Source organism: Lepus europaeus, chromosome 12, assembly GCF_033115175.1.
Source record: "Lepus europaeus isolate LE1 chromosome 12, mLepTim1.pri, whole genome shotgun sequence".
Classification (NCBI taxonomy): Eukaryota; Metazoa; Chordata; class Mammalia; order Lagomorpha; family Leporidae; genus Lepus; species Lepus europaeus.
In genome coordinates, this window is record NC_084838.1 from 76056662 (window position 1) to 76081950 (window position 25289).

At 44.4% G+C, this 25289-nt stretch overlaps 1 protein-coding gene across 2 annotated transcripts in view; it reads left to right on the plus strand.

Moving 5' to 3' along the window:
• The window catches only part of PIP5K1B (phosphatidylinositol-4-phosphate 5-kinase type 1 beta), a 324487-nt gene that overhangs the window by 247375 nt on the left and 51823 nt on the right, over positions 1–25289 (plus strand). For both annotated transcript variants that reach the window (XM_062207066.1, XM_062207065.1), the window contains 2 exons: positions 11903–12058; positions 15855–15999. In XM_062207066.1, the coding sequence (XP_062063050.1) occupies positions 11903–12058; positions 15855–15999 (301 nt within the window). The remainder of the gene's footprint in view (positions 1–11902; positions 12059–15854; positions 16000–25289) is intronic.

A 25289-nucleotide genomic window follows, 5' to 3' on the forward strand; every position in this document is an offset into this window, starting at 1 on the left:
GGCTAGATTCCAAGAAGGAAGGCTAGGGTCCTAAAACGCACGTAACTGCATGCAGGCTTTGTACTTCCACAGCGTTTGCACTCTACTTGGTACTTTTTAAGTTGGGCTACTCTGATAAGTCAGCAGTGTTATCTGATTGGCTTTTTCATTTCTTGTTTTGTTTGCATTTCTTAAATACTGGTAAAGTTCAACCATTATTCATGTTTATTAGCCATTGCTAATCCCCATGAGCGCTGAACTTCAAAACATTTGACCATTTATATTGGGTATTTTATTATTTTTCCAGATGATTTATGTGAACTTTACATATTAAAGATATCAACCCCTTATTTCACTCTAAGAAAAATTTGGTTTTTTCTCATTTGAAACTATCTCAATGTTATCTTAAACTTGCTGTCCCATTGAAACCACTATAAATTAAGTTCTCTGCCCAAGATATTTTTGGCTTAAGACACTGGTCAGACCGCAAGCCTGCGTGAATGCCGGCATGTTCACATTTTTGAGGAAGATTTCCCAACTCCCTTAAACCTGTGACAAAGTTGGAACCCGTGTTCCAACCCTGCAGGTTTGTGGATTGCATGGCACTTGAAGGCCCTGTGTAGCAAGCTTCCGCCATGAGACTCCTTATCAACCAAGGTTTTTTCCTCCTCAGTAGCTTTCAAAAAATGCCATATGTTCCCATGTTCCCAGGTTGTTTTTCATGCTTCTAAGGTGACAACTTTTTTATTTCTCCATTTTGATTTCATTATCTATTTGTTTACCATAGTTTGGTTGAGATACAATTCACATACATAAAGTCGCCCTTTTAAAGTACACAATTCTGTGTTCCTGAGACGTGTTTATTCACAGAGTTATCCGGCTGTCACTGTTATATAATTTGAGAACATTTTCATTACCTTAAAAAGAAACGCCATGCCATTCCATGGTCACCTTCCACCACAGCATCTTGCGCTTACTAATTTACTTTATGTTATTGTGATTTTACCAGTTCTGGATATTTCCTAGCAATCATAATAAGTGACCTTTTGTATTTGTCTTTTTTCACTTGCACATAATGTTTTCAGGATGTAAGTGTTGTAACATCAATCAGTACTGCTTTTTTGTAGCTGAGTAACAATCCGCTATATGGACATAGGGCATTTTGTTTATCTGTTCGTCAGTTGATGAGTATTTGACTTGTTTCCAATGGGACTGTTAGGAAGACTGCTGCTATGACTCTTCACGTGTAAGGTTTGGTGTACATGCGTGTTGTCGTTTCTCTTGGGTATGTTTCTGGAAGTGGCATCCCTAGGTCAGATGGGAACTCTGTATAACAATCTGAAGACCTGCCAAACTCTTTTCCAAGTAATTCATGACATTTTACATCCCCACCAGCAATGCATGGGGGTTCAAATTTCTCTACTTCCCCACCAACATATGTTATTATCTTATGTTACCCATCCTAGTGGCTAAAGTAGTATCTCATTTGATTTGTAGTTCTCTAATGACTAATGATGTTAAACATCTTATTATGTGCTTATTGGCAATTTACATCTTATTTTGAGAAATGTTTATTTAAGTCCTTTGCCTATTTTTATTTGGGCTGTTTGTCTTTTTATTGTTGAGTTGTAAGAACTCTTTATATATTTTGAACACAAGTCCATTATCAGATAAGTGATTTAGAAGTATTTGTTTCTATTCTATTGGTTTGCTTTTGAGTGGTTTTTTTTTTTTTTTTTTTTTGTAGTCTCTCTTGAAGCCTAACCATTTTACATTTTTCTGTAGTGCAGTTTGTTTTTACTTTAGTCTCTGGTGTGATCTAAGAAACCTTCACCTAACCCAAGGTTGTGACTTACTCCATGTTTTCTTTTATAATTTTTGCTGTTACATTTAAGTCTGTAATTCACTTTTTTAAGGATTTATTTAATTGGAAGAAAGAGAGACAGAGACAGAAATCTGTTATCCACTGGTTCAGTTCCCCAGTGGCAGCATGGCCAGAGCTGAGCCAGGCTAAAGCCAGGAGCTTGGAACTCCATCCGGGTCTCCTACAGGGCTGGCAGAGCCCCGAGTACTTGGACCATCATCTACTGCTTTCCCGGGCGCTTTAGTGGGGTTCTGGATCAGAAACAGAGCAGCTAGAACTCAAACAAGCACTCTGATATGGGATGCCAGTGTTGTTGGTGGAGGCTTACCCTTTTTTTTTTTTTTTTCATTTATTAAACTTTTATTTAATGAATATAAATTTCCAAAGTACAGCTTATGGATTACAATGGCTTCCCCCCTCCCATAACTTCCCTCCCACCCGCAACCCTCCCCTTTCCCGCTCCCTCTCCCCTTCCATTCACATCAAGATTCATTTTCAATTATCTTTATATACAGAAGATCAGTTTAGTATATATTAAGTAAAGATTTCAACAGTTTGCCCAAGGAGGCTTACCCTTTTGTGACCCAGTGCCAGCCCCTGAGAATCACTTTGATTCAGTGTTTTTTAATATGATGGGAGTAGAATGCGTCTTCATTCTTTCGCTTGTGTGTATGCAGTCGGCCCACCACTGTTAGTTGAAAAGGCTGTTGTTTCCCCCTTTGAATTGCCGCGGTACTCTGGTTGGAAATCAGTTTGCCACAAATGGAAGGATTTATTTCTGGATTCTCATTTCTATTCCGTTGATTGATATGCCTACCCACACACTGGTACCACAGTGCCTTAATTACCGTCTTCCTATCGTGTGTTTTGTAATCAGGAAGTGTTAAGTGCTTCAGTTGTTTTTTGCAGATTGTTTTGGTTTTTCTGGGTCCCTTACAATTCCATATCAATTTTATAATCAGCTTATCCGTTTCTGTAGAAAAAAGCATCAGCATTTTGATAAGAATTTTGCTGGATTTGTAGATCAGTTGGTGGAATATTGCCATTTTAAAAGTATTGAAGCTTCTGTTTCCTGAAGGTAAAATGTCTTTATTTTTCCTTAGGATGTCATTAGTTTCTTTCCACAACGTTTTGTAATTTTCAGTGTGTAATTTGCGGTTCTGTTAAATTTATTCCGAAGTATTTCATTTTTTATGTTTTTATAAATAGAATTCTATTCCTTAGTCATTTTTTTTTCACTTGCAAAGAACTTTACCATTGAGGAATGAGATAAATATCAATTTGTATTTTTCTTTTACTTTAAAAAATTTTTTATATATTCATTTGTTTGAGAACAAAAAGACAGAGACAAACAGCTCACATCTGCTGGTTTGCTCCCCAGATGCTTTCAGCAGCCGAGAGTCAAAGCCAGGAATGCAATCCAGGTCTCTCACATGGATAGCAGGGACCCTCATCTGTTGCTGCCTTCCCAGAATCTGCATTGACAGGAAACCAGAATCAGGAGCCGAAGCTGGAAATCTAACCCAGGCACACAGATGTGGGATGTAGGCTTCTTAACTGATGTCTAAACCGCTGGGCTAAACACCTGCCCCTTTTGCTTTGTATTGATTATTGCATATGTTAACTTTTTCCTTAATCTGTGTGGTATTTATTTTGTGTGTAGAATGAGGTAGATCGAATCTTATTTTTTCCATATGATTAACTGTTGTTTCAACACTGTTTATTGAGTGAAGTCCTTCCCTGTTCCAAGCACATTCAGGTACTTCTATAGTTTTTGCTTATTCATGGATAGTAATGAGAGTGCCTTGAGTCCTTCCAGAATGGAAAGGTAATTTCCATTCACTCCCCTTCCTTTTTTTCCCTTAACATTCATCATGATCTATGATCTATCTACAGCTTTTGCTTAGGGGTCTTGTTAGTGCTGGTCTCCTTTCTTTGCACAGAGGCTCACTGCTGTATCCCCAGCATTAAGCGAGGCTTGGATGGTATCCTAGTGTCTGCAAGTGTTTGCTGATGAAGGAAGGTTGCCTTGACCCATCTTCTCACTCGCGTCCAGGACATCTAGAGATGACCTTCAGCTCAGGGGATTTTTAACCGGCACCCTCTCCTGTAGTTCCACGCCTCCGTGTTAATCTGTTCATCCTCTCCACTGACTTGCTCTCCAGTCTGTATCGTCCTCCTCCTTCGCTGTGACCCTATCTGAGGGCTGAGTGCACTTGCTGTCTTGCTTCCTCATTTCTTGTCATTCTTAGGTGTGCTCCACTTGACTCTGCATCCCACTGCTGCATCGAAGTATTCCTTCTGAGCCTGATCACTGCTTGAGTCCTTGATCAACTCTCTGTCTTTCCTGAGAGCTCTGTAGTGTCTGAGAGCACTGACATCAGTTCTCTGTGAACACCTCTGTTGCATTCCAGGACTCTGGATTCTCCTGGTCCCCTCCAGCCCTTCTTACTCCTCCTTGGCATCCTCTGAGGGCTTCCCTGTCTGCCTTACCCTTACATGTGGGTGATCCTCAAGGACCAGGCTCCGAGTCTGTCTCTTCCCCTTGTACAGCTCTCTCTGGGTCATTTCCCAGCCTTCTAAGGCTTCTCTTGCAATTCCTAGACTTGGGGCTCAGTCCCTGTGCTTTTAGCCAATCCCCTTGCCTGCTCAGCCTCCCCAGGTACATGCAAGGCAGATCCCACCAGCTCTGCGTGCCCATGGTTGAATTGGGCTGCTCCCTGTCCAGACCCTGCGTTAGCCAAGCCAGAAACGCCAGTGTCATGCCTGCCTTCCTGCCATCTCTCGACTCCGCCCACCACCAGTCACTCACCACCTCCTTGAGTTTTCACTCTGAAATAGCAGGAGGCCATCCCTGTCTTTCATTGAGTCACTTCTGATTCAGCCTCTGTGCTCTTTTTATTTGTTTGCATAAAAGTCTGGCCCCTCAGTCTTCGTCTCCAGTTAAGTCCCCATCCAATCCAGTCTTCCTACGCTGCAGCCATTTAAAATGTAACTCTGAAAAACTAAAATATAATTCTGTTCCTGTTAATTTACTGTTAAACCTTTGCATGCTGATCAATAATAGGTTACAATTTTTAAAACGTCCGTGTGAGGCCGGCGCCGTGGCTTAACAGGCTAATCCTCTGCCTTGTGGCCCCGGCACACCAGGTTCTAGTCCCAGTTGGGGTGCCGGATTCTATCCTGGTTGCCCCTCTTCCAGGCCAGCTCTCTGCTGTGGCCCGGGAATGCAGTGGAGGATGGCCCAGGTGCTTGGGCCCTACACCAGCATGGGAGACCAGGAGAAGCACCTGGCTCCTGGCTTCGGATCAGCAAGATGCGCCGGCCGCAGCGGCCATTGGAGGGTGAACCAACAGCAAAAAGGAACACCTTTCTCTCTGTCTCTCTCTCTCTCTCACTATCCACTCTGCCTGTCAAAAACAAACAAACAAACAACAACAAAAAAAAGTCCGTTTGCACAGAATCTTGGCTTGACTTCTAAGTTTCTTTGTAATGTGGTCTCTTCTCTCCCCTGTTAAGTTCTCTTCTACACCCTCTCCTCCTGGCTCTAGGGGCTCCGAATGCCTTGCCATCCAAGCCATGTCCCCATTTCTGTGCACACTGGTCCCCTTGCTTACAACACTCTTTCCATGGTTGGCCTGGTCTGCTGCCAGACTCACCTGCTGGGGTTTCCCAGTAGCACTTACTACTCTGTGCTATGTGACTTTTTTGTTTCCTCCCCTGCACTTCAGCTTCCTTTGAAGTGGATACTGTTTGATTCATGCATCTGTATCTCAACACTTCACACGTTTCCTGGCACTTCACGGGCCTTCAATCATTGTTCCATGAATAAAGCAGTACATGAATGGAATTGTCACCAAACACCACCATCTCAAAGAGAAGCAATTTCATTAACAAAGTTGACACCTAAAATGCAACTTTAAGACAGTTTATTAGTCACGAGTAGTTTAAAGCTCTTAAATCCTAAAGGCATACTTTCTTTTTGTAAGTGAAGAGCCTACCCCCAACCAAGAAAATAATATTAGGGCTTAAAGTCTGTTTTTTTTTTTTTTTTTAAACTGAAGTCCATTCACCTTGGGCTGATGTTGTAGCATTGTGGGTTGAGTGACAGTTCAAGTTCCAGCTTTTCCCCTTCCAATCCAGCTCCCTGCTAATGTGCCTGGGAAAGCAGCAGAAGATGGCCCAAGGGCTTGGCCTCTGCCACCCATGTGGAAGACCTGGATGGAGCACCACTCTTGGCCATTGAGGCCATTTGGAGAATGAAACAATGTGTGTGTGTGTGTGTGTTCCTGTCTCTCTGTAACTCTGTCTTTGCTGCCTTCCAAATAAATGAATTGTTCTAAAAAAATCCATTCATACTACCCCAGAATTGAGTCATGCTGCCCATGTAATAATGTCTACAAAATCTTATATTTTCTGGAAATACTAGTCACTATTTTGTTGAATTCTCACTGGAATTCTCTGCCCAAATTAAGTGTCTAAAGTAATAAAACTGGGTTTGCTAAATACAATACGTTCATTTATTTGCTATAAACCAAATGTCCAAAGATTTCAGAACAATAATGCATTCACTCAACAGACTGTGCCTAGCATGCTAAGCGTTAATCTAGATGACTTTAAAAAATTAAACTAGGGTTTTGGGGTTTTTTTTTTTTTTTTTTTTTTTTTTTTTTTTGCATTTCACTTGTTGAACTCTTTATCTGGTGGAGCATTAAGCCCTTGATCATAAAATAAATTAGAGGCCGGCGCCGTGGCTCAACAGGCTAATCCTCCGCCTTGCGGCGCCGGCACACCGGGTTCTAGTCCCGGTCGGGGCACCGATCCTGTCCCGGTTGCCCCTCTTCCAGGCCAGCTCTCTGCTGTGGCCAGGGAGTGCAGTGGAGGATGGCCCAAGTGTTTGGGCTCTGCACCCCATGGGAGACCAGGAGAAGCACCTGGCTCCTGCCATCGGAACAGCGCGGTGCGCCGGCCGCAGCACGCTACCGCGGCGGCCATTGGAGGGTGAACCAACGGCAAAAGGAAGACCTTTCTCTCTGTCTCTCTCTCTCTCTCACTGTCCACTCTGCCTGTCAAAAATAAAAATAAAAAAAATTAAAAAAAAAATAAAATAAAATAAATTAGAAATATGTTATCTCAAAAATAAAAGAAAGTAAAAGAGAGAGAGGAAGGAAGGAAAGGAAAAAGGGAGGGAAAGGAGGGAAGAAGGGAAGGGAATATATTATATTCTTAGCATTATATGTTTGAACTACATTGAGTCTGTTTACTAAAAAACTAAAAATAAACGTTTTACAATGTGAGATGAGATTGCATACACAAGAAAATACCTTCTCCTTGAATAGTTTAATGTTTGCCTTCTGTTTTCAGTGAAGAATTGGACCATGTAACAGATTTCTAATGTAATGAAGCAATTGCTTGTAGAAGGTTGTAGAGGGTTGTTTTTTTTTTTAAAGATTACTATGTATTTGAAAGGCAGAGTCATAGAGAGAAAGGGAGAGATACAGGGAGAGAGATCTTCTCTCTGCTGGTTCACTCCCCAGATGGCTGCAATAGCCAGGGCTGAGCCAGGCAGGAGCCAGGAGCCAGGAGCTTCTTCCGGGTCTCGTATGTGGCAGCAGGAGCCCAAGCACCTGCGCCATCCTCTGCTGCTTTTTCCAGGCCATCAGCAGAGAACTGGACCACAAGTGGATCAGTCAGGATAGGAATTGGCACCCACAGGGGATTCTGGCATTGCAGGCAATGGCCTTAAGCACTACAGCACAATGTGGGCCCCGCTTATAGAGTTTTTACAAACAGTGCTGTGGGTAGTCCAAAAGAACTCAGATCAGATCTTCCCAAGTGAGAGCTTTAAAGAGGAAATTATATTTATTTATTTGAAAGTCAGAGTTACACAGAGAGAGGAGAGGCAGAGAGAGAGAGGTCTTCCATCTGATTAGTTCACTCCCCCAATTGGCCGCAATGGCCAGAGCTGTGCCAATCCAAAGCCAGGAGCTTCTTCTGGGTCTCCCATGCGGGTACAGGGGCCCAAGGACTTGGGCCATCTTCCACTGCTTTCCCAGGCCATAGCAGAGAGCTGGAACAGAAGTGGAGCAGCTGGGTCTTTTTTTTTTTTTTTTTTTTTTTTTTTTTTTTTGACAGGCAGAGTGGACAGTGAGAGAGACAGAGAGAAAGGTCTTCCTTTTGCCGTTGGTTCACCCTCCAATAGCCGCCGCGGTTGGCGCGCTGCAGCCGGCGCACCGCGCTGATCCGATGGCAGGAGCCAGGTGCTTCTCCTGATCTCCCATGGGGTGCAGGGCCCAAGCACTTGGGCCATCCTCCACTGCACTCCCTGGCCACAGCAGAGAGCTGGCCTGGAAGAGGGGCAACCGGGACAGAATCCGGTGTCCCTACCGGGACTAGAATCTGGTGTGCCGGCGCCGCTAGGCGGAGGATTAGCCTATTGAGCCGCGGCACCAGCCACAGCTGGGTCTTAAACTGGCGCCCATATGGGATTCTGGCATTGCAGGCCAGGACGTTAACCCATTGCACCACAGCTCCGGCCCCAAGGAAGAATATATTCAAACTGATCTCTGAGCACAGAGAATTGTGACACAGTGGGATAAGCTTCCACTTGGGACAGCTGTAACCACCATCAGAGAGCAAGGATGTGTCCTGCAGCTCTGCTTCCAATCCACCTCCTGCTGTGGTGCACCTTGCGAGGCAGCAGGTGATGGCTCAGGTGTCTGGGTCCCTGCCACCCATGTGAGGGACCTGGATGTAGTTCCAGGCTCTTGGCTTCAGCCTTATGCAGCCCCAGCTGTTGCAGGCATTTGAAGAGTGAACCAGTGGATAGCCAGCGCCGCAGCTCACTAGGCTAATCCTTCGCCTTGCGGCGCCAGCACACTGGGTTCTAGTCCCGGTCGGGGCACCGGATTCTGTCCCGGTTGCCCCTCTTCCAGGCCAGCTCTCTGCTGTGGCCAGGGAGTGCAGTGAAGGATGGCCCAAGTGCTTGGGCCCTGCACCCCATGGGAGATCAGGAGAAGCACCTGGCTCCTGCCATTGGATCAGTGCGGTGCGCCGGCCGCAGCACGCCAACCGCGGCGGCCATTGGAGGGTGAACCAACAGCAAAAGGAAGACCTTTCTCTCTGTCTCTCTCTCTCACTGTCCACTCTGCCTGTCAAAAAAATTTAAAAAAAAAAAAAAAGAGTGAACCAGTGGATGAAACAGATCTCTCACTCTCACTCTTTCAAATACAGTCAATTAATTAACCCATTGGTGAACATTTACACTCAGCCCTGAAAATATAAGCCATAGTTCATTAAGAAGAGAGGCAGGAAGGGTGATTCAAGGAGAAGGAACAGCATGTCCTGGGGTGGAATGAATCAGAGAATCTGGAGTGGCAGATAGGGGAGCTGAAAAGCAGTGATGTGTAGAGCAATTGAGTGACAGAACCTGATGCTGGAAGGGAGCAGAGCACAGGATACCTGTGGCTGGCAATGGTCTGGCCAAAGACAAATCCAGGAGTTTCTGTCGCAGAAAAGAAAGTAACTAGCAACCCAGCCAGCTTTGAAGGCTCCCAATCAAAATAAATCCCTGTAATACTTAGTTTCTGCAAAATTCAAGGCCTTATCTGCTGAGTGTGGCTCGCATCATGCCTTACGAAAGAAATTACCACTTAAGACAAAAGTTCACTTATTTCTCAGGGTGCTGTGTGGCCTTGGCAGAGGTTTGTCCTCACATCCTCTCTGTTCCTAAGCATATGTGACACTGACAGTGAACAAAGGGTTATGCCTTCCCCCACACACAGGTGCAGCTCACTGTCTGCCTGTTCACACTGCTCTCCCCTCACTCTCCGTCCCTTGCTGCTGCTCACTCTCTCCTGACCCTCGCTGTTCCTCCGTTTAGGGAATTAGCCTCAATCCAGAGCTTTGGTGGAGAAAAGCTGTTCTCAAAGCTTCTGGGCTCAGGGCTACTTTATTATCTTTTTTTTTATTTTTGTTATTGACTTCATGTATATCAAAGGTACTACTTTATTGTGTCTTAAAAAGAGCTTTTGATTATTTGGGTTATAGTGAGCTATACTATGTTTCGCATAGTAGAAATTAAAAATTGATAACAAAACACAATGCATGTTAATGTAACTCAATGTTAACAAATTTTTTTTATTTCACAAAAATATTTATTAAAAATACATTTTCAGAACAAGGAGTTGAGCATAAAGAGTGATGTTGTTTTGCATTTGTTTTTGTTTTGTTTTTTTAATCTGAAGGCTGGCTGAGTAGTGGGGCCTTACTTCTGCTTCTGAGTTCAGTTCTGATAGGACAGGTCACGTGGCCTCTTGAAAACTCTGCAAGAATGGACTAAAAAAGGCAATGGCAGCATAACATTACTGTGAAAGTAGTTCTAACTTTGCAGATGTTCTGAGAGAGCCCTCAGGGACCCTGAGTGGTCCCCAAATAACACCTGATATCCTCTGACTTCAATGTACATTATTATCTTGAAAGATAGGAGTTTATAAAAATTTATAAAATATTCATGAGAGTCAGCAGAATGTTCAGGCAGAAGCCAGAGTGTGGCTGATTCCTGGAGACCTGTAAAAAATGGGAAACCACTGTTTGATAGAAAGGGGAGTTAAGGAAAACACACTTATTTGGCCAACTTTGTTATTATTAAAATCCATTTTGATGAGTTTTTAAATCTTCAAAATCTCTTTCTCACTAAGGCAAATTTTAGCTTTGTCTTTTCCCCCCCTCGTTTTCACCAGAAAATGGAATGCTGAAGAGGTAGAAAGTGAGCCACCAAGAGAAAAGAACACGTGCAGTATGGGCTTGCTAGCTCTAGGAACTCTGAGATTCTGTGCCTGTGAAAGGGCCAGGTCAGGGGTGGAGAATTTGAGGTCTGTTCTGTGAATGTTGGCTTCCAAACCCCAAAGCTTTCTTCCACAGGCCTTACTGATAAAGAGGATGAAGGTATTGATGCAGTCGTGCTGAGAAGACTGCTCAAGGGACAGACAAACCTTCCCTACTTCAAAGTAGAGACGTTGCCCTCTCTCCAGCTTTCATTTGTGTGTCCCAAAGTCCTTCTCCAGTTAAGTTCTCACAGGCTGCCTGGAGGAAGGCCACAGATGAGCAATGTCATCCAAGCTCTGAGATTCCCAAGGCTAGCACAGTAAGCCCAGTACATTTGCCAACAGGTTACCCCTTTGCGCAAGCTCCAAAGGAGAGAGGTACTACCAAAAAAGTAAATCCCTCAAAGGCATAATAGATAAGCATCATCTTCCTTCCTACCCTCCACGGAGATTCTCTGACAATATTAAGCCAAGAAGAATTATTGCAGCAAAGAATGAATATAGGTAGGGCTGGTCTGGCCGCAGTCTAAGCCGCCCCCAGCAACATGTCCTGTGCAAAGTCACAGCCCTCAGCAAGCGTGATGGATGGACGGTGAAGGACTTTGGTGTGGGTCCAGTTCCCAACACACTGCTCAGGCTGCAGAGGTCCTTCTGAACAAAGATCAAGAGGGAATTAGGTGGCTGATGCCACATGACCTATCAAGACCCGTAGAGTAGAACATTTCAGTGGAAAGTCACAGAAAGAAAAAAAGCCGCCTGAAGTAACTTGGCTAAATCGGGCACTGTGTGTCTAAGATTAAACATGGGCCTCTTTAGAAATTCCTAGTCGCAAGTTAATAAAAGCGAGGTCGTGAGAATTCTTCGTACTTCACCATCTGCGTTCATCCATCTACCCATTCTCCTCCCAGCACAAGGAAAACACGGTGTGGAGGAAGGAAAATAATTCTTTGGCAAGCAAGCATTTAAATTTCACCTTAAATGAGACTTGATTTTGGAAACTGGAGAGAAATTTTCAACTTTAATTTATTCTAGAATATTCTGACTTAGGTCAAATCATTTTGGGCAAATAATATGGCCAAAACAGTTTCATCTCCCTATCACATAAGATTTTTGCCATCTACTTAGATAATGACATATCCATAAATAACAAGTAAAATATTAATTTCATTGATAAAGTTCTAACACGGCTTCACAGTAAGTGCTTTGATTTGTGTCTCCCTTGTCTTCCCTCCAGTTTTGAAGGCCTCACCTTCTAAGAAGCGGTGCAATTCCATCGCCGCCTTAAAGGCGACCTCTCAGGAGATCGTGTCCTCCATTAGCCAGGAATGGAAGGATGAGAAGCGAGATCTGCTGACCGAAGGACAGAGTTTTAGTAGCCTTGATGAAGAAGGTAAACACATGTGACTTTTTTAAGACATTAATGGTCCTTATGACTAGTTTATATGTGTAAATTCACAGCAGGAAAAATATAAAATACCTACTGTAAGAAAGAAAGAGTATCAATTAAAAATTTTAAAGTGGGGCCAATGCTGTGGCGTAGCAGGTAAAGCTGTCACCTGCATCCCATATGGGCACCGGTTCGAGTCCTGGCTGCTCTACTTCTGATCCAGCTCTCTGCTATCACCTGGGAAAGTGGTAGAAGATGGCCCAAGTGCTTGGGCCCCTGCCCCCTTATGGGAGACCCAGAAGAAGCTCCTGGTCCCTGGCTTCTGATCGGCATAGCTCCAGCCATTGTGGCCATCTGGAGAGTGAACCAGTGGATGGAAGACCTCTCTTCTCTTCCTCTGCTTCTCTGTATCTCTGCCTTTCAAAAAAAAACACAAAAAAAAAAGAATATGGTCCATGCTCAAAAGGACACTAACAGAAAGCCAGAAGGGAAGACTTATGGGGATTTGAGGACATGTACAATATGTACTGCTTGTGCAGATGTTAAACTTGATAAGAATTGGATGTGCTGGCTGTGGCTCCTGTATAGACCTGTATCTTTCCTTTATTGCTTGCTGGCCAGGATTTTGCACTCATTGATGAATAGACGTGGTGACTGATTTTAAAGGGAATGCATCTAATGTTTCCCCATGGACAAAGAAGTTTGCAGTAGTTGATCCTCATAACCAGATCAAGGGAGTTCGCTTTTCAAGAACAAATGCTGAATTGTATCACATTCCTCTCCCTACCTATCGAGTTGATTGCTTGTTTGTCCTTTTCTAATCCAATAAAGAAGGTGACACTTTACATCTGGGTGGGGAACCTCTGGCCTGCAGGCCATGTAAGGCCCACGAGGTCATTTGCTCTGGCCCAGTGAAGGCAACCCCAGGTGCACAACTTGAAATACAATAGAGGTTTAGCAGGCTAACTTTTAAGCTGAAATTTTGTGTGGCCCACGAATGATGTTATTAATATACAAATGGCTCTTGGCAGAAAGAAGCTTCCCCACCCCTGTTAGATCTTTCTGTGTGTATTGCCCTTTGAGAATCGCAACATCTCCTGAAGTTTGAGAAAAAGGGTATGAAAAAAGAGTTAAGAAGGAATGCATGGGGCCCAGTGCTGTGGCATAGCAGGGTAAGCTGCCACCTCCAACACTGGCTTCCCATGTAGGCACCAGTGCGACTCCTGGCTGCTCCGCTTCTGATCCAGCTCCCCACTAATGGCCTGGGAAGAGCTGGAAAGTTGGCCCAAATGCTTGGGCCCTGCCCCCATGTGGGAGACCCAGATGGAGTTCCATGCTCTTGGCTTCAGTCTGGCCCAGCTCTGGCAGTTGCAACCATTTGGAGAGTGAACCAGCGGAGGAAAGATTCTCTCTCTCTCTCTCTCTCTCTCTCTCTCTTTCTCTCTCTCTCTCTCTGCCTCCCCCACCCCAATAACTCTGACCTTCAAATAAAAAAATAAGTAAATCTTTAAAAAAAAAAAGAAAGAATGCCTCCCTTCCATGAACATGGTAACGACCCCTTGGAAAGCCTTCTCTTGGAGCTTTCTTTGCCTGTCTCTTTAGAACAGGGTGGTGTTCCTGCCCCTTTGCACATGGGCTGTGTTGTTGACTTTCTATCCTTTCTTCCGCTCAACCAGCTTTTTCCAGAGCTGGGGACGGAAGGGTTCGTGAGCTGTCCTGGCTGCTTGCTCACAGCTGGCTGCCCCCTCCCACTGTGTGTGTGTCTACCCCCTCCCCTACCCTGCTTAGTTTTCTGAGTGCACATGCAAAACTACAGGTGTCTTCATCCTGGGAACTAGGATGAGCTGTTTTTCATTTTATTTATTTATTTGAGAGGCAGAAAGCGATCTCCCATTACTAATTTGCTCTCCAGATGCCCTCAATGGTTTTATTAAGAGACCAGACCTTGTACATGAACAGGATTGTGCAGATAAAGTCATTTTAAAATTGTATGTTAAATTTTCAAAGACCATTGTCAAAAGGGTTTCTCGTTGACCTTCAGAGAGCTTTTCAGGTGTAACATCTGATGATTTTTTAAAGATGTATTTATTGTTTGAGAGGAAGAGTTACAGAAGGAGAGACAGATCTTCTTCCATCTGCTGGTTCGCTCCCCAAATGGCCACAACAGCCGGAGCTGGGCCGATCCAAAGCCAGGATCCAGGAGTTCTTTCTGGGTCTCCCACATGGGTGCATGGGGCCACGCACTTGGGCCATCTTCTACAGCTTTCCCAAGTGCATTAGCAGGGAGCTGGATCAGAGGTGAAGCAGCCGGGACTCAAAGCGACCCCCATAGGGGATGTCATTGATGCAGGTGGAGGCTTAGCCCGCTATGCCACAGCTCCAGCCCCAGCATCTGTCTGTTTGAAACAGTAGGCCTGATAGCTCATCTGAGAACCAGTGCAGTATATGCACCACCTTTCTATTTTTCAACTTTTTGGACACCGTGAGTCTGTTTATCTCCGCACTCCTCCCCAATATTCACAATTGGACCCCCTGCTTTAACTTTTGGAGTCATACTGAGCATACTATTTGAACTTTTAACACAATTTAAAAATAAGTTTGGAGAAAGGGGCAGGTGTTAAGACACCATTTGGGTTGCCCATATCCTGTGTTGGAGTCCCTAGATTCGTATCCCAACTTTGATCCTGCTAATGTGTACCCTGGAAGGCAGCAGGTGATAGCTCAAGTACTTGGGTCCCTGCCTTCATGTGGGAGACCCTGACTGAGTTCCTGGCTCCTGGATTCAGTCCGACTCAGCCCTGACTTTTGCAGACATTTGGCAAAGTGAGCAGGCAGATAGCAGATTTCTCTCTCTTGCTTTGTCTTTCTGCCTGTTAAATAAACAAATAATATTTTAATGGCTCTAACTATAGTGAAAAGTGCACATCTTACAAACATAAAAACAGGTTCAGTGGAGCAGGCATCTAGCCCAGCAGTTAAGACCCCCGCAGCCCACTTTAGAGTGCCTGGGTATGTGAACTCAAACAGGGTTAACATGCAGCTGAGCATTTGCCTGGTGAAAAATTTGTTTTCTGAATTTTGTAAAGTCTGACTTCTTAGGTCTCACCTGAGAGTCATAGGTCCATGAATCCCAGAGTGGGCAAAGCAGGTTCCTCCCCAGTGGCGCCCCTGCCAGCCAGCCTTGACATTTCTGTCTAGTTATTGCCTTGAGCTCCTGGGAGTTTTTTATGCCATCTTTTTAAAATAAGAAGTTACCTCATTCGTTTTTTTAAAAAGATTTATTTATTATTTGAAAGGCAGAGTTACAGGGAGGCGGGGGCGGGGGGTGTCTTCCATCCGCTGGTTCACTCCCCAGATGGCCGCAATGGCCCGAGCTATGCCCATCCAAAGCCAAGAGCCAGGAGCTTCTTCCGGGTCTCCCATGTGGGTGCAGGGGCCCAAGGACTTGGGCCATCTTCTACTGCTTCCCCAGGCTGTAACAGAGTTGGATGGGAAGAGGAGCAGCCGAGACTCAAACCAGCGCCCTATGGGATGCCAGCACTCCAGGCAGCAGCTTTATAGTGCCAGCCCATTCATTTGGTTTTTAAGAGAACATTCCTGGTGTTGATCAGTGTGATTTACTTTGTGTCTGACCTGTTTGCAAGCAGCTTGGGAAAACTTGGGAGAGTGCAGTTAACTCATAATTTAATTTGCAGCCTGGTAAGTGAAATGAAGGCTTTTGACTCATTGAGATTGTGAGAGACACTGAAGCTGCCTTTGTTCTTGAGAGTTATGAGCGTGTGTTGCTCTCCTTCCCCAGCCCTGGGCTCCCGACACCGGCCAGACCTGGTGCCCAGCACTCCGTCGCTGTTTGAAGCTGCCTCCCTGGCAACCACCATTTCTTCTTCTTCATTATACGTCAATGAGCATTACCCCCACGACAGGACTACGCTTTACTCAAACAGGTAACACTTAGGCCTCCCTGCCAGGCTGCAGCCACGTCAGCATCAGGCCCAGGCCTGTGTCCCTGATGGAGGATGCATTGTCTCTAAGGACCAGGATGTGCCCACCACTCACTCACCGGAACAAAGTCAAAGCGTGTGTGGTTTTCACTGCAGGAAAAGGACCTGTGAGGGAAAAACTTCCTGTGTTTGCCTTTAAATTAATCGTGTTGTATAGAAATTGTAGACTGGGCTCTATAATTCTTATTTAGGAATTTCTTATAAATAGCTTTTTTTAAGCAAGTACTGTTGGTTAATATTACACAGTTAGCTGCAAAGGTATTTTAGTGTCCTTCTTGTTATAGATGTGGGCTTAGTAATTATGGTAGACAGAATAATGCCGCCCACCCACCCAAAGTTGTTCAGCTCCCGATTCCTGGAACCCAAGAATACATTACCTTAGACAGCGGGAGGGATTCTGCAGAGCTGGTTAAGGTAAGGATTCTGAGATGGGAAGAGATCTGTGAATTATATGAGAGGCCCAGAGTAATCACAAGGTCTTTATAAAAGGAGGTAGCAGGGGCACAGCCAGGGAGGGAGCCAGGTGACTGCAGAGGCAAAGGTCAAAGCAGGAGGAAACTTGAATATGCCGCTCTGCTGGCTTTGAAGATGGAGAAAGGGACCATGGGCCAGCGAATGCAGGTGAACTCTAGAACTTGCCAAGGGCAAGAAAACGAATTCTCCCCTTGAGCTTCCACAAAGGAACGCAGCACTGCCTGTTAACAGCATGCATTTTAGGACCTCACCCCCAGTTGGAAGGTAATCCATTTACGTTGTTTTAAGCCTGTGATTTATCACAGCAACAGCTGGAAATTCATACACGGACGCTCAAACATTCAACTTGAGCTTCAGCGATAGTGCGTGTTACTGAATTGTTTTAGGTACAAAGGTAACTTTTGTTTAGAATTTTACCCTTTTAAGCAAAATATACTGGAATGTTGATTCTAGTGATAGAAAATGACATTTTTTAAAGATTTATTTATCTGAAAGTTAGAATTACTGGGGGAGGCGGTATGGAAATAGATCTTCCGTCTGCTGGTTCACTCTCCGAATAGCCACAATGTCCAGGGCTGGGCCAAGCCCAAGCCAGGAGCTAGGAGCTTCACCTGGTCTCCCACATGGGTGCAGGGGCTCAAAGACCCGGGACATCTTCCACAGCTTTCCCAAACTTATCAACAGGGAGCTGAATCAGAAGTGGAGCAGTCGGGACTTGAACCAGCTCCCATATGCGATGCTAGTGTCATAGGCGGCAGCTTTTCCTGCTACACCACAGCGCCGGCATCAGAAAATGACATCTTTACAAGGATCACAACATGGTCTATGAAATTCACTCTTGTAGCCTCTGTTTTTCACATATGCAGTTAAATAGCAAACTTAATTTCAGGTGATGGACCAATAGATGTAGGCCTTTAGACATTATCTGTTGAATGTGCAACTAATTCTTGTTGAAATGGAGCTCTCGAGAATCAAGATCAAATGTATGCAGGTGAAGAATTTCTTATACTCTTAGTCATCGTCCTCCTCTAGGCTAACAGCTCAGTTTGCTTCCAGAATGACAAACAGTGTGGTAGAGTCACTTCTACTATACACATGTCCTTAGAGTCTAGCATGATCTTTTGCTAAGTTAGAGTTTGGTAGTTGGGCATGCTATAGTAATTGCTTTTGTGCCTTGGCTATGCCCTTCTCTCTCTGCTAGTTACAAAACGGGGTAGGTAACAGGTCAGTAAGTCAAGTTAGGTGTGGACAAGAAACAGCTGGTGAGACACAGATCTTGGCTGGGCTTGAGTTTCAACTGTGCTGTGCCAATGACCAACAGTAAAACTCCACTACATGTTATTTAACTCATCGGAACTATATGGAATTCCTTTGTTTGGGTTGGCTTCCTCGGACTGGAGAAATTCTAAGTCATTTATTCCTAATACTGTCATGCACTTTCAATGTTCAGATTTGTAATATACACAGTCAAGCAACAGTTTTTTGTATCTGTGTGGAGCAGCTGAACATGTGGGTCTGTATAAAGCTCTTTCGCTCTCAAGAACAAATAACAGTTCAAAAGATAGCTGGAAAGTCACAGGAAGCTGTTAGCAAGGTCAAAAACAGATCCCATGTGAAGCCATGGTGCTTTCTCAGTTTGATACTGGCGTAATTATGAGGGGCATATAACTGGGTGTGCTCTTGCATCATTTAATGAAATGTCAGCACAGAATTAAAAGTGATTTTTGTTTGGATATTGGTGGCAGCAATGGCTGTGGTTAAGTGTGCAGTCTGTTGGCCAGAGGTCTTAAACTCTCAGATATTCATAAGGTTCCCCCATAATTCAGCCTCCTACTGACTGCCAACCCTTCCTGGCCATCTTAGAAGCGACCTCTGCATGCATGTCCTACCTACCCATGATCCCAGAGCGGTGCTGCCATTCTTGCTCCTTTTATTTATGCAAACATGGCTACCATATAGATTCCAGTGGGTAAAATGAAAATCTGTTACCTATCCCTTTACTACTTTGACATTTTAGTTCCAAATTGCAATTTGATTCAAGTTAGCAGTCCAGGTTCGTTTGCAAGAACAGGAAGCCACACTCTCTTAAGTGGAAATGGTTTTAATCCAGGAAGGTAGGTGCTTTCAAAATCCATGGGAAGGCCGGGGGAGTGGACTCCGGGCTGGCGTCAGGAAACCAGTCCTGGAACATGCCACTGAGCTGACCCACCAGCAGCCCTGCAGCCTGAGCCCCTGGCAAGCAGGTGCCCTGCTAATGGGATGCTCCCCAGGCGAAGGATTTGGTGTATCCAGATAAAGTCATTGAAAAATCAAGCAGATTCACTGAAATACAGATAATCTTTTGAATTTTTTTTTTTTGACAGGCAGAGTGGATAGTGAGAGAAAGAGACAGAGAGAAAAGTCTTCCTTTTTGCTGTTGGTTCACCCTCCAATGGCCACTGCAGCCAGCGCATCTTGCTGATCCGAAACCAGGGGCCAGGTGCCTCTCCTGGTCTCCCATGCAGGTGCAGGGCCCAAGGACTTGGGCCATCTTCCACTGCCTTCCCGGGCCATAGCAGAGAGCTGGCCTGGAAGAGGGGCAACCGGGATAGAATCCAGCGCCCCAACTGGGACTAGAACCTGGTGTGCTGGCGCCGTAAGGCGGAGGATTAGCCTGTTAAGCCATGGCGCCAGCCCAGATAATCTTTTGAAACACCTATAGCCTTGACTCTACCCGGCTGCATTTCCCCTTGGTGCTTTGCAGCCAGAGGGGAGAACCCTGGAACTCCGGGCCACCAACCTCTGCTGCACGCGTTGATGGTAATGTCGCCCGCCTGCTCCAATCGCGTTTCTGCTTTTAGCCTTGCTGTGCATATGCGAAGCCAGAAGCTGCGTCTGGGATCTTAACTACTGCCTTAACACACAGACAAGAGGCAGCAGCGGCTAGGGGACTGTGGAGGGGACTGACAGCACAAGGACTCTGGAGACTCGATATCCCTGTTCCCCTGACCCATTATGTCCAACTCTAGTTATGCAGCGGGGAAACCTCACCAGCAAGCAATGACAAAATTGTCCTGGTTATGTTTCTGTCGTCTTCTCCTTCAGTGCCCTCCTCGTCCTGTGTGTGGTTCTTGAAGCAGTAAATAGACAGGACTCTACATCTTGACTACTAAACCTCATCCAGATACACAACAAAGAAAATACACAGCGAGGTGGGGGAGAGAAACAAATGTATTGGATACTGATGTTGTAATTCACCTGTGAGAGTGTTCTCTTTAAGAATTACTTTTTGTTGTTCAGGCATAGTGGTCTGTTTTTTCATTTTGACTTTATGCCATGCATGTTTGTGCCGAAATAAGTGATAAGTACTTCAACTAGCAGTTGTTATTGTGTTGGTCTTTTTAGAATCCTTATCTGGACAAGGCATTGGTTAGTACCAGATATCTCCACACCTAAATTATATACTACAGCAGGAATCTGCTCTCTGTCTCAGAATTATTCCTTTTCTCTCTTAAGGATTATTTTTTTCTAACTTCAAAATATCCAATAGCTATTCATTTTTCAAAAAATATACTTTGGGAGTCAGTGCTGCGGTGCAGTGGGGTAAGCCACCACCACCTGCAGTGCCAGCACCCCATATGGGCACCAGCTTGTGTCCAAGCTGTTCCACTACTGATCCAGCTCCCAAGTAATGTGCCTGGGAGAGCAGTGGAGGATGGCCCGAGTCCTTGGGCCCCTGCACTCACATGGGAGACCCAGGAGAAGCTCCTGGCCCCTGACTCCTGGCTTCTGCCTGGCCCAGCCCTGCCCATTGCAGCCATCTAGGGAGTGAACTAGTAAGTGGAAGATCTCTTTCCTTCTGTCTCTCCTTCTCTCTCTCTCTCTAACTTTCAGATAAGTTAATAAATCTTTAAAAAATAAATACTTATTTATGTGAAAATTGTCTAGAAAACAAGAAGAAAAAATAGTATCTTCTTAAAATTATATCTGGAGAGATCAACATTGTGGCACAGCAGGTTAAAATGCCACCTGCAACACTGGCATCCTATTTGAGTGCTTGTTTGAATCGCAGCTGCTCCACTTCCAATGCAATTCCCTGCTGATGTTCCTGGGAAAGCAGTGGAAGATGGCCAAGTTCTTCAGCCCCTGCCACCCATATGGGAGACCCAAATGAAGTTCCTGGCTTTGGCCTGGCCTAGCCCTGACCACTGTGGCCATTTAAGGAGTGAATCAGCACATGGAAGATCTTTCTCTTTCTGTCTCTCCCTCCATCCCTCTGTCCCTCTGTCATGCTGCCTTTCAAAAAAACAAAACAGCTGACTGGACATATGTCTGTCATGTTCTGCTGTACAGTCTTGTTTGAGAGTATGCAGAACACATAGGAATTCCCTTGCTTATTTTCCTGCTGAACTTTGGATTTTTTAGCTTTTTTTGTTTGTTTGTTTAGCTCTATTTAATTAAGCATTTGGCTATAATGTAAATTAAAAACATTTCTCAGAAATAATAAATTAAATATGGTTTTAAAAAAACTTTCATGGGCACTTACTTCCCAGTGAGCCAGTGGGATTTATGTTTTGAATTTCTGATACCTGAATTTTTCTTTGCTGTTAAAAAAATTTGTTCTTTTTGTTTCCAAATCAAAGGTGGATGCTTGTGTTTGTGTGTGTGTTGTGTAAATTTTTAATAAATTCTGGTGTTTGTCTTGCTCTGCTAGGCTTTTTTTCACTTAACATGATGATCTCCAATTTTCATCCACTTTGCTGCAAACATCAGGATTTCACTCTTTTTTTATGACTGAATATTATTCCATTTTTATGATCAGTTCCTCCATGAATATTCTCCTAGATTGATCCATGTTTTGTCTCTCTTGTTGACATTATAAGTCTTCTTGCTGCAATGAACATGGGAGTGCAGGTTTCTCTTTCTTAGGCTGATTTTTTATTTATTATTTATTTGAAATGCAGAGACACACAGAGAGAGAGACTCTGTCCACTGACTCAGTCGCCAGATGCCCACAGTAGACAGGTCTGGGCCAGGCAAAGGCTGGAGCCAAGAATCAATCTGTATCTTCCACATGGTGGCAGGGACCCATGTACATGAGCCATGGCATGCACCTTAGCAGAAAACTAGAATTGGAAGCACTGCCAACGGTAGAAGCCAGGTACTCCATTACGGTATCTAGATGTCCCAAGCTACATCTTAACTTCTGTGCAAAACACCTTCCCCTCATATGCTGATTTCATTTCCTTTAGATGTGTTCTCAGGAGTGGAGCAGCTGGGTCATATGGTAGATCTATTCTTAGTTTTTCGTAGACCCTCCCTCCCTGCTGTTCTGCATAATGGCTGTACCAGCTTGCATTCTCAGCCTCAGTGTAACAGGGTTCCCCTCTCCACATTCTTGTTGGTGTTTGCTATTTTTTGTGTTTTTGAGAATAGCTTTTCTAACTAGACTGAGATGATACCTCGCTGTGGCTCTGATCTGCATTTTCCTACTGCCAGATAGTAAGCATGTGTTCATGCCTTTCCTGTCCATTTGTATTTCCTGAGAAAAGTCTTATTCAGATTTTTTTGCCCTTTACTTCACTGAATTAGTATCGTTTGTTGTTGAGCTTTAGTTCTTTTTACATTCTGGATACTAAGCCTCTGTCAGATGAGTAGCTGGCAAATATTTTATCCCATTCAGCAGGATGTCTCTCCACTCTATTGATTGTTTCCTTTGCTGTGCTGAAGCTTCTTACTTTGATATAATCCTGTTTATCTATTTTTGTTTTTGTTCCCTGTGCTTTTGAGGCTCCTATCCAATGTCATGTGTCTTGAAGTGTCTATATTTTCTTCTAATGATTTCATATTTTCTGATGTTACATGTAGGTTTCTGATCCATTTTAAGGTTTGTTTTTTTTAATATGATGAGCCGGTTGGGGGAGGGTGTCTTGATTTAATCATATGTATGTGGATACTCAGTTTTCTCAGCACCATTTATTAAAGAGACTGTTTTTTTCTCTGAGGTATGGTTTTAGCTTCTTTGTCAAAAATATATGTACAGATTCATTTCTGGAGTTTCTGTTCTGTTCTAGTGATCTATGTGTTTGTTTTATCTTTTGCTGGTAATGTGATGTGTCTTGAAATTTAGTATTGCGATGCTTCCTGTTTTGATCTTTTTATTCATTATTGTTTTGGTTTTTCAGAGTATTTGATGTTTTCATATGAATATGAGGATGGTTTTTTCTAGTTCAGTGAAAACAGTCGTTGCTATGTTGATGAGCATTGGAAAGTCTGTTCTTTTTCTTTTTTTAATTTTTTTAAAGATTCGTTTTATTTATTTTGAAATGTAGAGTTACAGGGGTGCTGGGGGAAAGATCTTCCATCCTTTGATTTATTCCCCAAACAGCCGCAATGGCCAGGGCTGGACTAGGCCAAAACCAGGAGCTTCCTCCAGGTCTCCCGTGCAGGTGCAGGGGCCCAGGCACTTGGGCTGTCCTCCACTGCTTTCCCAGGAACATTAGGAGGGAGCTGTATTGGAAGTGGACCAGCTGGGACTCAAACCAGTGACCATATGGAATGGTAGCACTGCAGGTGGAGGCTCTACCTGCTATGCCACAAGGCCAGCCCCAAGTCTGCTCTTTCAAAGGAGATATAAATTCAGCTCCAAGAAATACAAAGACCAAGGTCAGGAGCAATTCAGTCGAATGTTGTAGAAGTAGGTTACTAGTGTCAATATCCATTCTTTTGATGATTTATTATGTAGTTGGTCACAAAACTGAAGCCATGATGAAACATAAGGATAGAAAACCTCGTGTCAGGGGCCAGCACTATGGAGTAACAGGTAAAGCCTCTGCCTGCAGTGCCGGCATCCCTTATGGGCACTGGTTTGAGTCCCAGCTGCTCCACTTCTGATCCAGCTCTCTGCTATGGCCTGGGAAAGCAGAAGATGGCCCAAGTCCTTAGGCTCCTGCACCCACATGGGGAGACCCAGAAGAAGCTCCTGGCTCTAGATCAGCATGGTTCCGGACATTGTGGCCAATCAGAGAGTGAACCAGCAGATGAAAGACCTCTCTCTGTCTCTGCCTCTCCTTTTTTCTCTGTGTTAACTCTGACTTTCAAATAAATAAATAAATCTTTAAAAAAAAAAAAAAGAAAGAAAAGAGGCCGGTGCCGTGGCTTAACAGGCTAATCCTCCGCCTTACGGCGCCGGCACACCGGGTTCTAGTCCCGGTCAGGGTGCTGGATTCTATCCTGGTTGCCCCTCTTCCAGGCCAGCTCTCTGCTATGGCCCAGGAAGGCAGTGGAAGATGGCCCAAGTCCTTGGGCCCTGCACCCACATGGGAGACCAGGAGAAGCACCTGGCTCCTGGCTTCGGATCAGCAAGATGCGCCAGCCACAGCAGCCATTAGAGGGTGAACCAATGGCAAAAAGGAAGACTTTTCTCTCTCTCTCTCTCTCTCACTATCCACTCTGCCTGTCCAAAAAAAAAAAAAAAAGAAAGAAAGAAAAGAAAAGAAAACCTCATGTTATTCCTGTCCATCTGTGCTTTCTCCATCAAAATGTGTTTACCTGCATCACCACTCTCTCTACTCTCCTGTTATGCTAACGGGTGTTTGTGACAGCTAGCTCTCCCTAGAGACACTGGAGTATTAGGACAAGGGCCAGTGTGTCAGAGGACAAGCTGCCCTGGTCATCACCAGTGAACATATACAAAGAAACAACTGGTGGAGGCTTGCTGAATCATGATTCCAACACAGATTGCCTAGACTGACAGCAGCACAGTCCCCCCGCTCCTTCCTGCCTGCAGAGTATCCTAAACCTAGGAGGGGAAGAGGAAGGTGAACAGTTACCTCTAGCCCCAAGCCCCTCCCCACAAATTGCCCCAAGTGGATTAGAGACCTTTTTCTTAGGTTTCTCTTAAAGATCAGAAAACAGAAATGTAGAGACCCGGGGTGGCATATCCAAGCACACACAGCATAATAGTAGGACTTTATTTGGAATGCTGGTCTCTAAGGTCCATTTCCACTGTTGCTTCGTGGCCTCAACAGCTTTTGGTCATACCCTTTTGTGTGCTATGCAGACGTTTGATTGTCCCCTCTCTACTATTCTGGCACTGTGTTTGAGTCTTTTCTTTTTGGCTGCTTAATAGCTAAAATATTTCTAGTAGGCAAAGTGGTAAGATATTGTAATGTCTACCAATGGTATTTGTTGTAGAATTTATTGGATAATTAAAAACACTGCTGGGATGGGTGTTTGGTGCAATGGTTAAGACACCACATGAGAAACCTGCCTGGTTTCTAGTCTGTGCTCTGCTCCATTTCCGGCTTCCTGCTGATGTGTACCCTGGCAGGCAGCCAGTGATCACTCAGGGTGAGACACTGCCACTCATGTAGGAGAGCTGAGTTCCCAGCGCCTGGCTCTGGCCTGGCCCAGCCCTGACTGCTGTTGGCATTTGGAGAATCAAGCAGTGGATGGAAGATCAACCAATCTCTCTCTCTCTCTCTCCCTCTCTCTCTCTCTCTCTCTTTCTCTTTCTGGCTCTCTGCCTTTCCAGTGGATCAAATAAATAAAAACTTTGAGCCTCATAGACACAGATATAAGTGTATGTATATATACATATGTGTGTGTATTCTTCTTTTAAAAATGTCATTGCCAGATGGAAATTCAGTTACCCTGATTTGATCATTACACATGCATACATGCATAAAATTATCACATTGTATTACATATATAATATAAAATTTTTAGATGTTACTATCATAACTTTATTTTTTAAAAGATTTATTTAGTTTATTTGA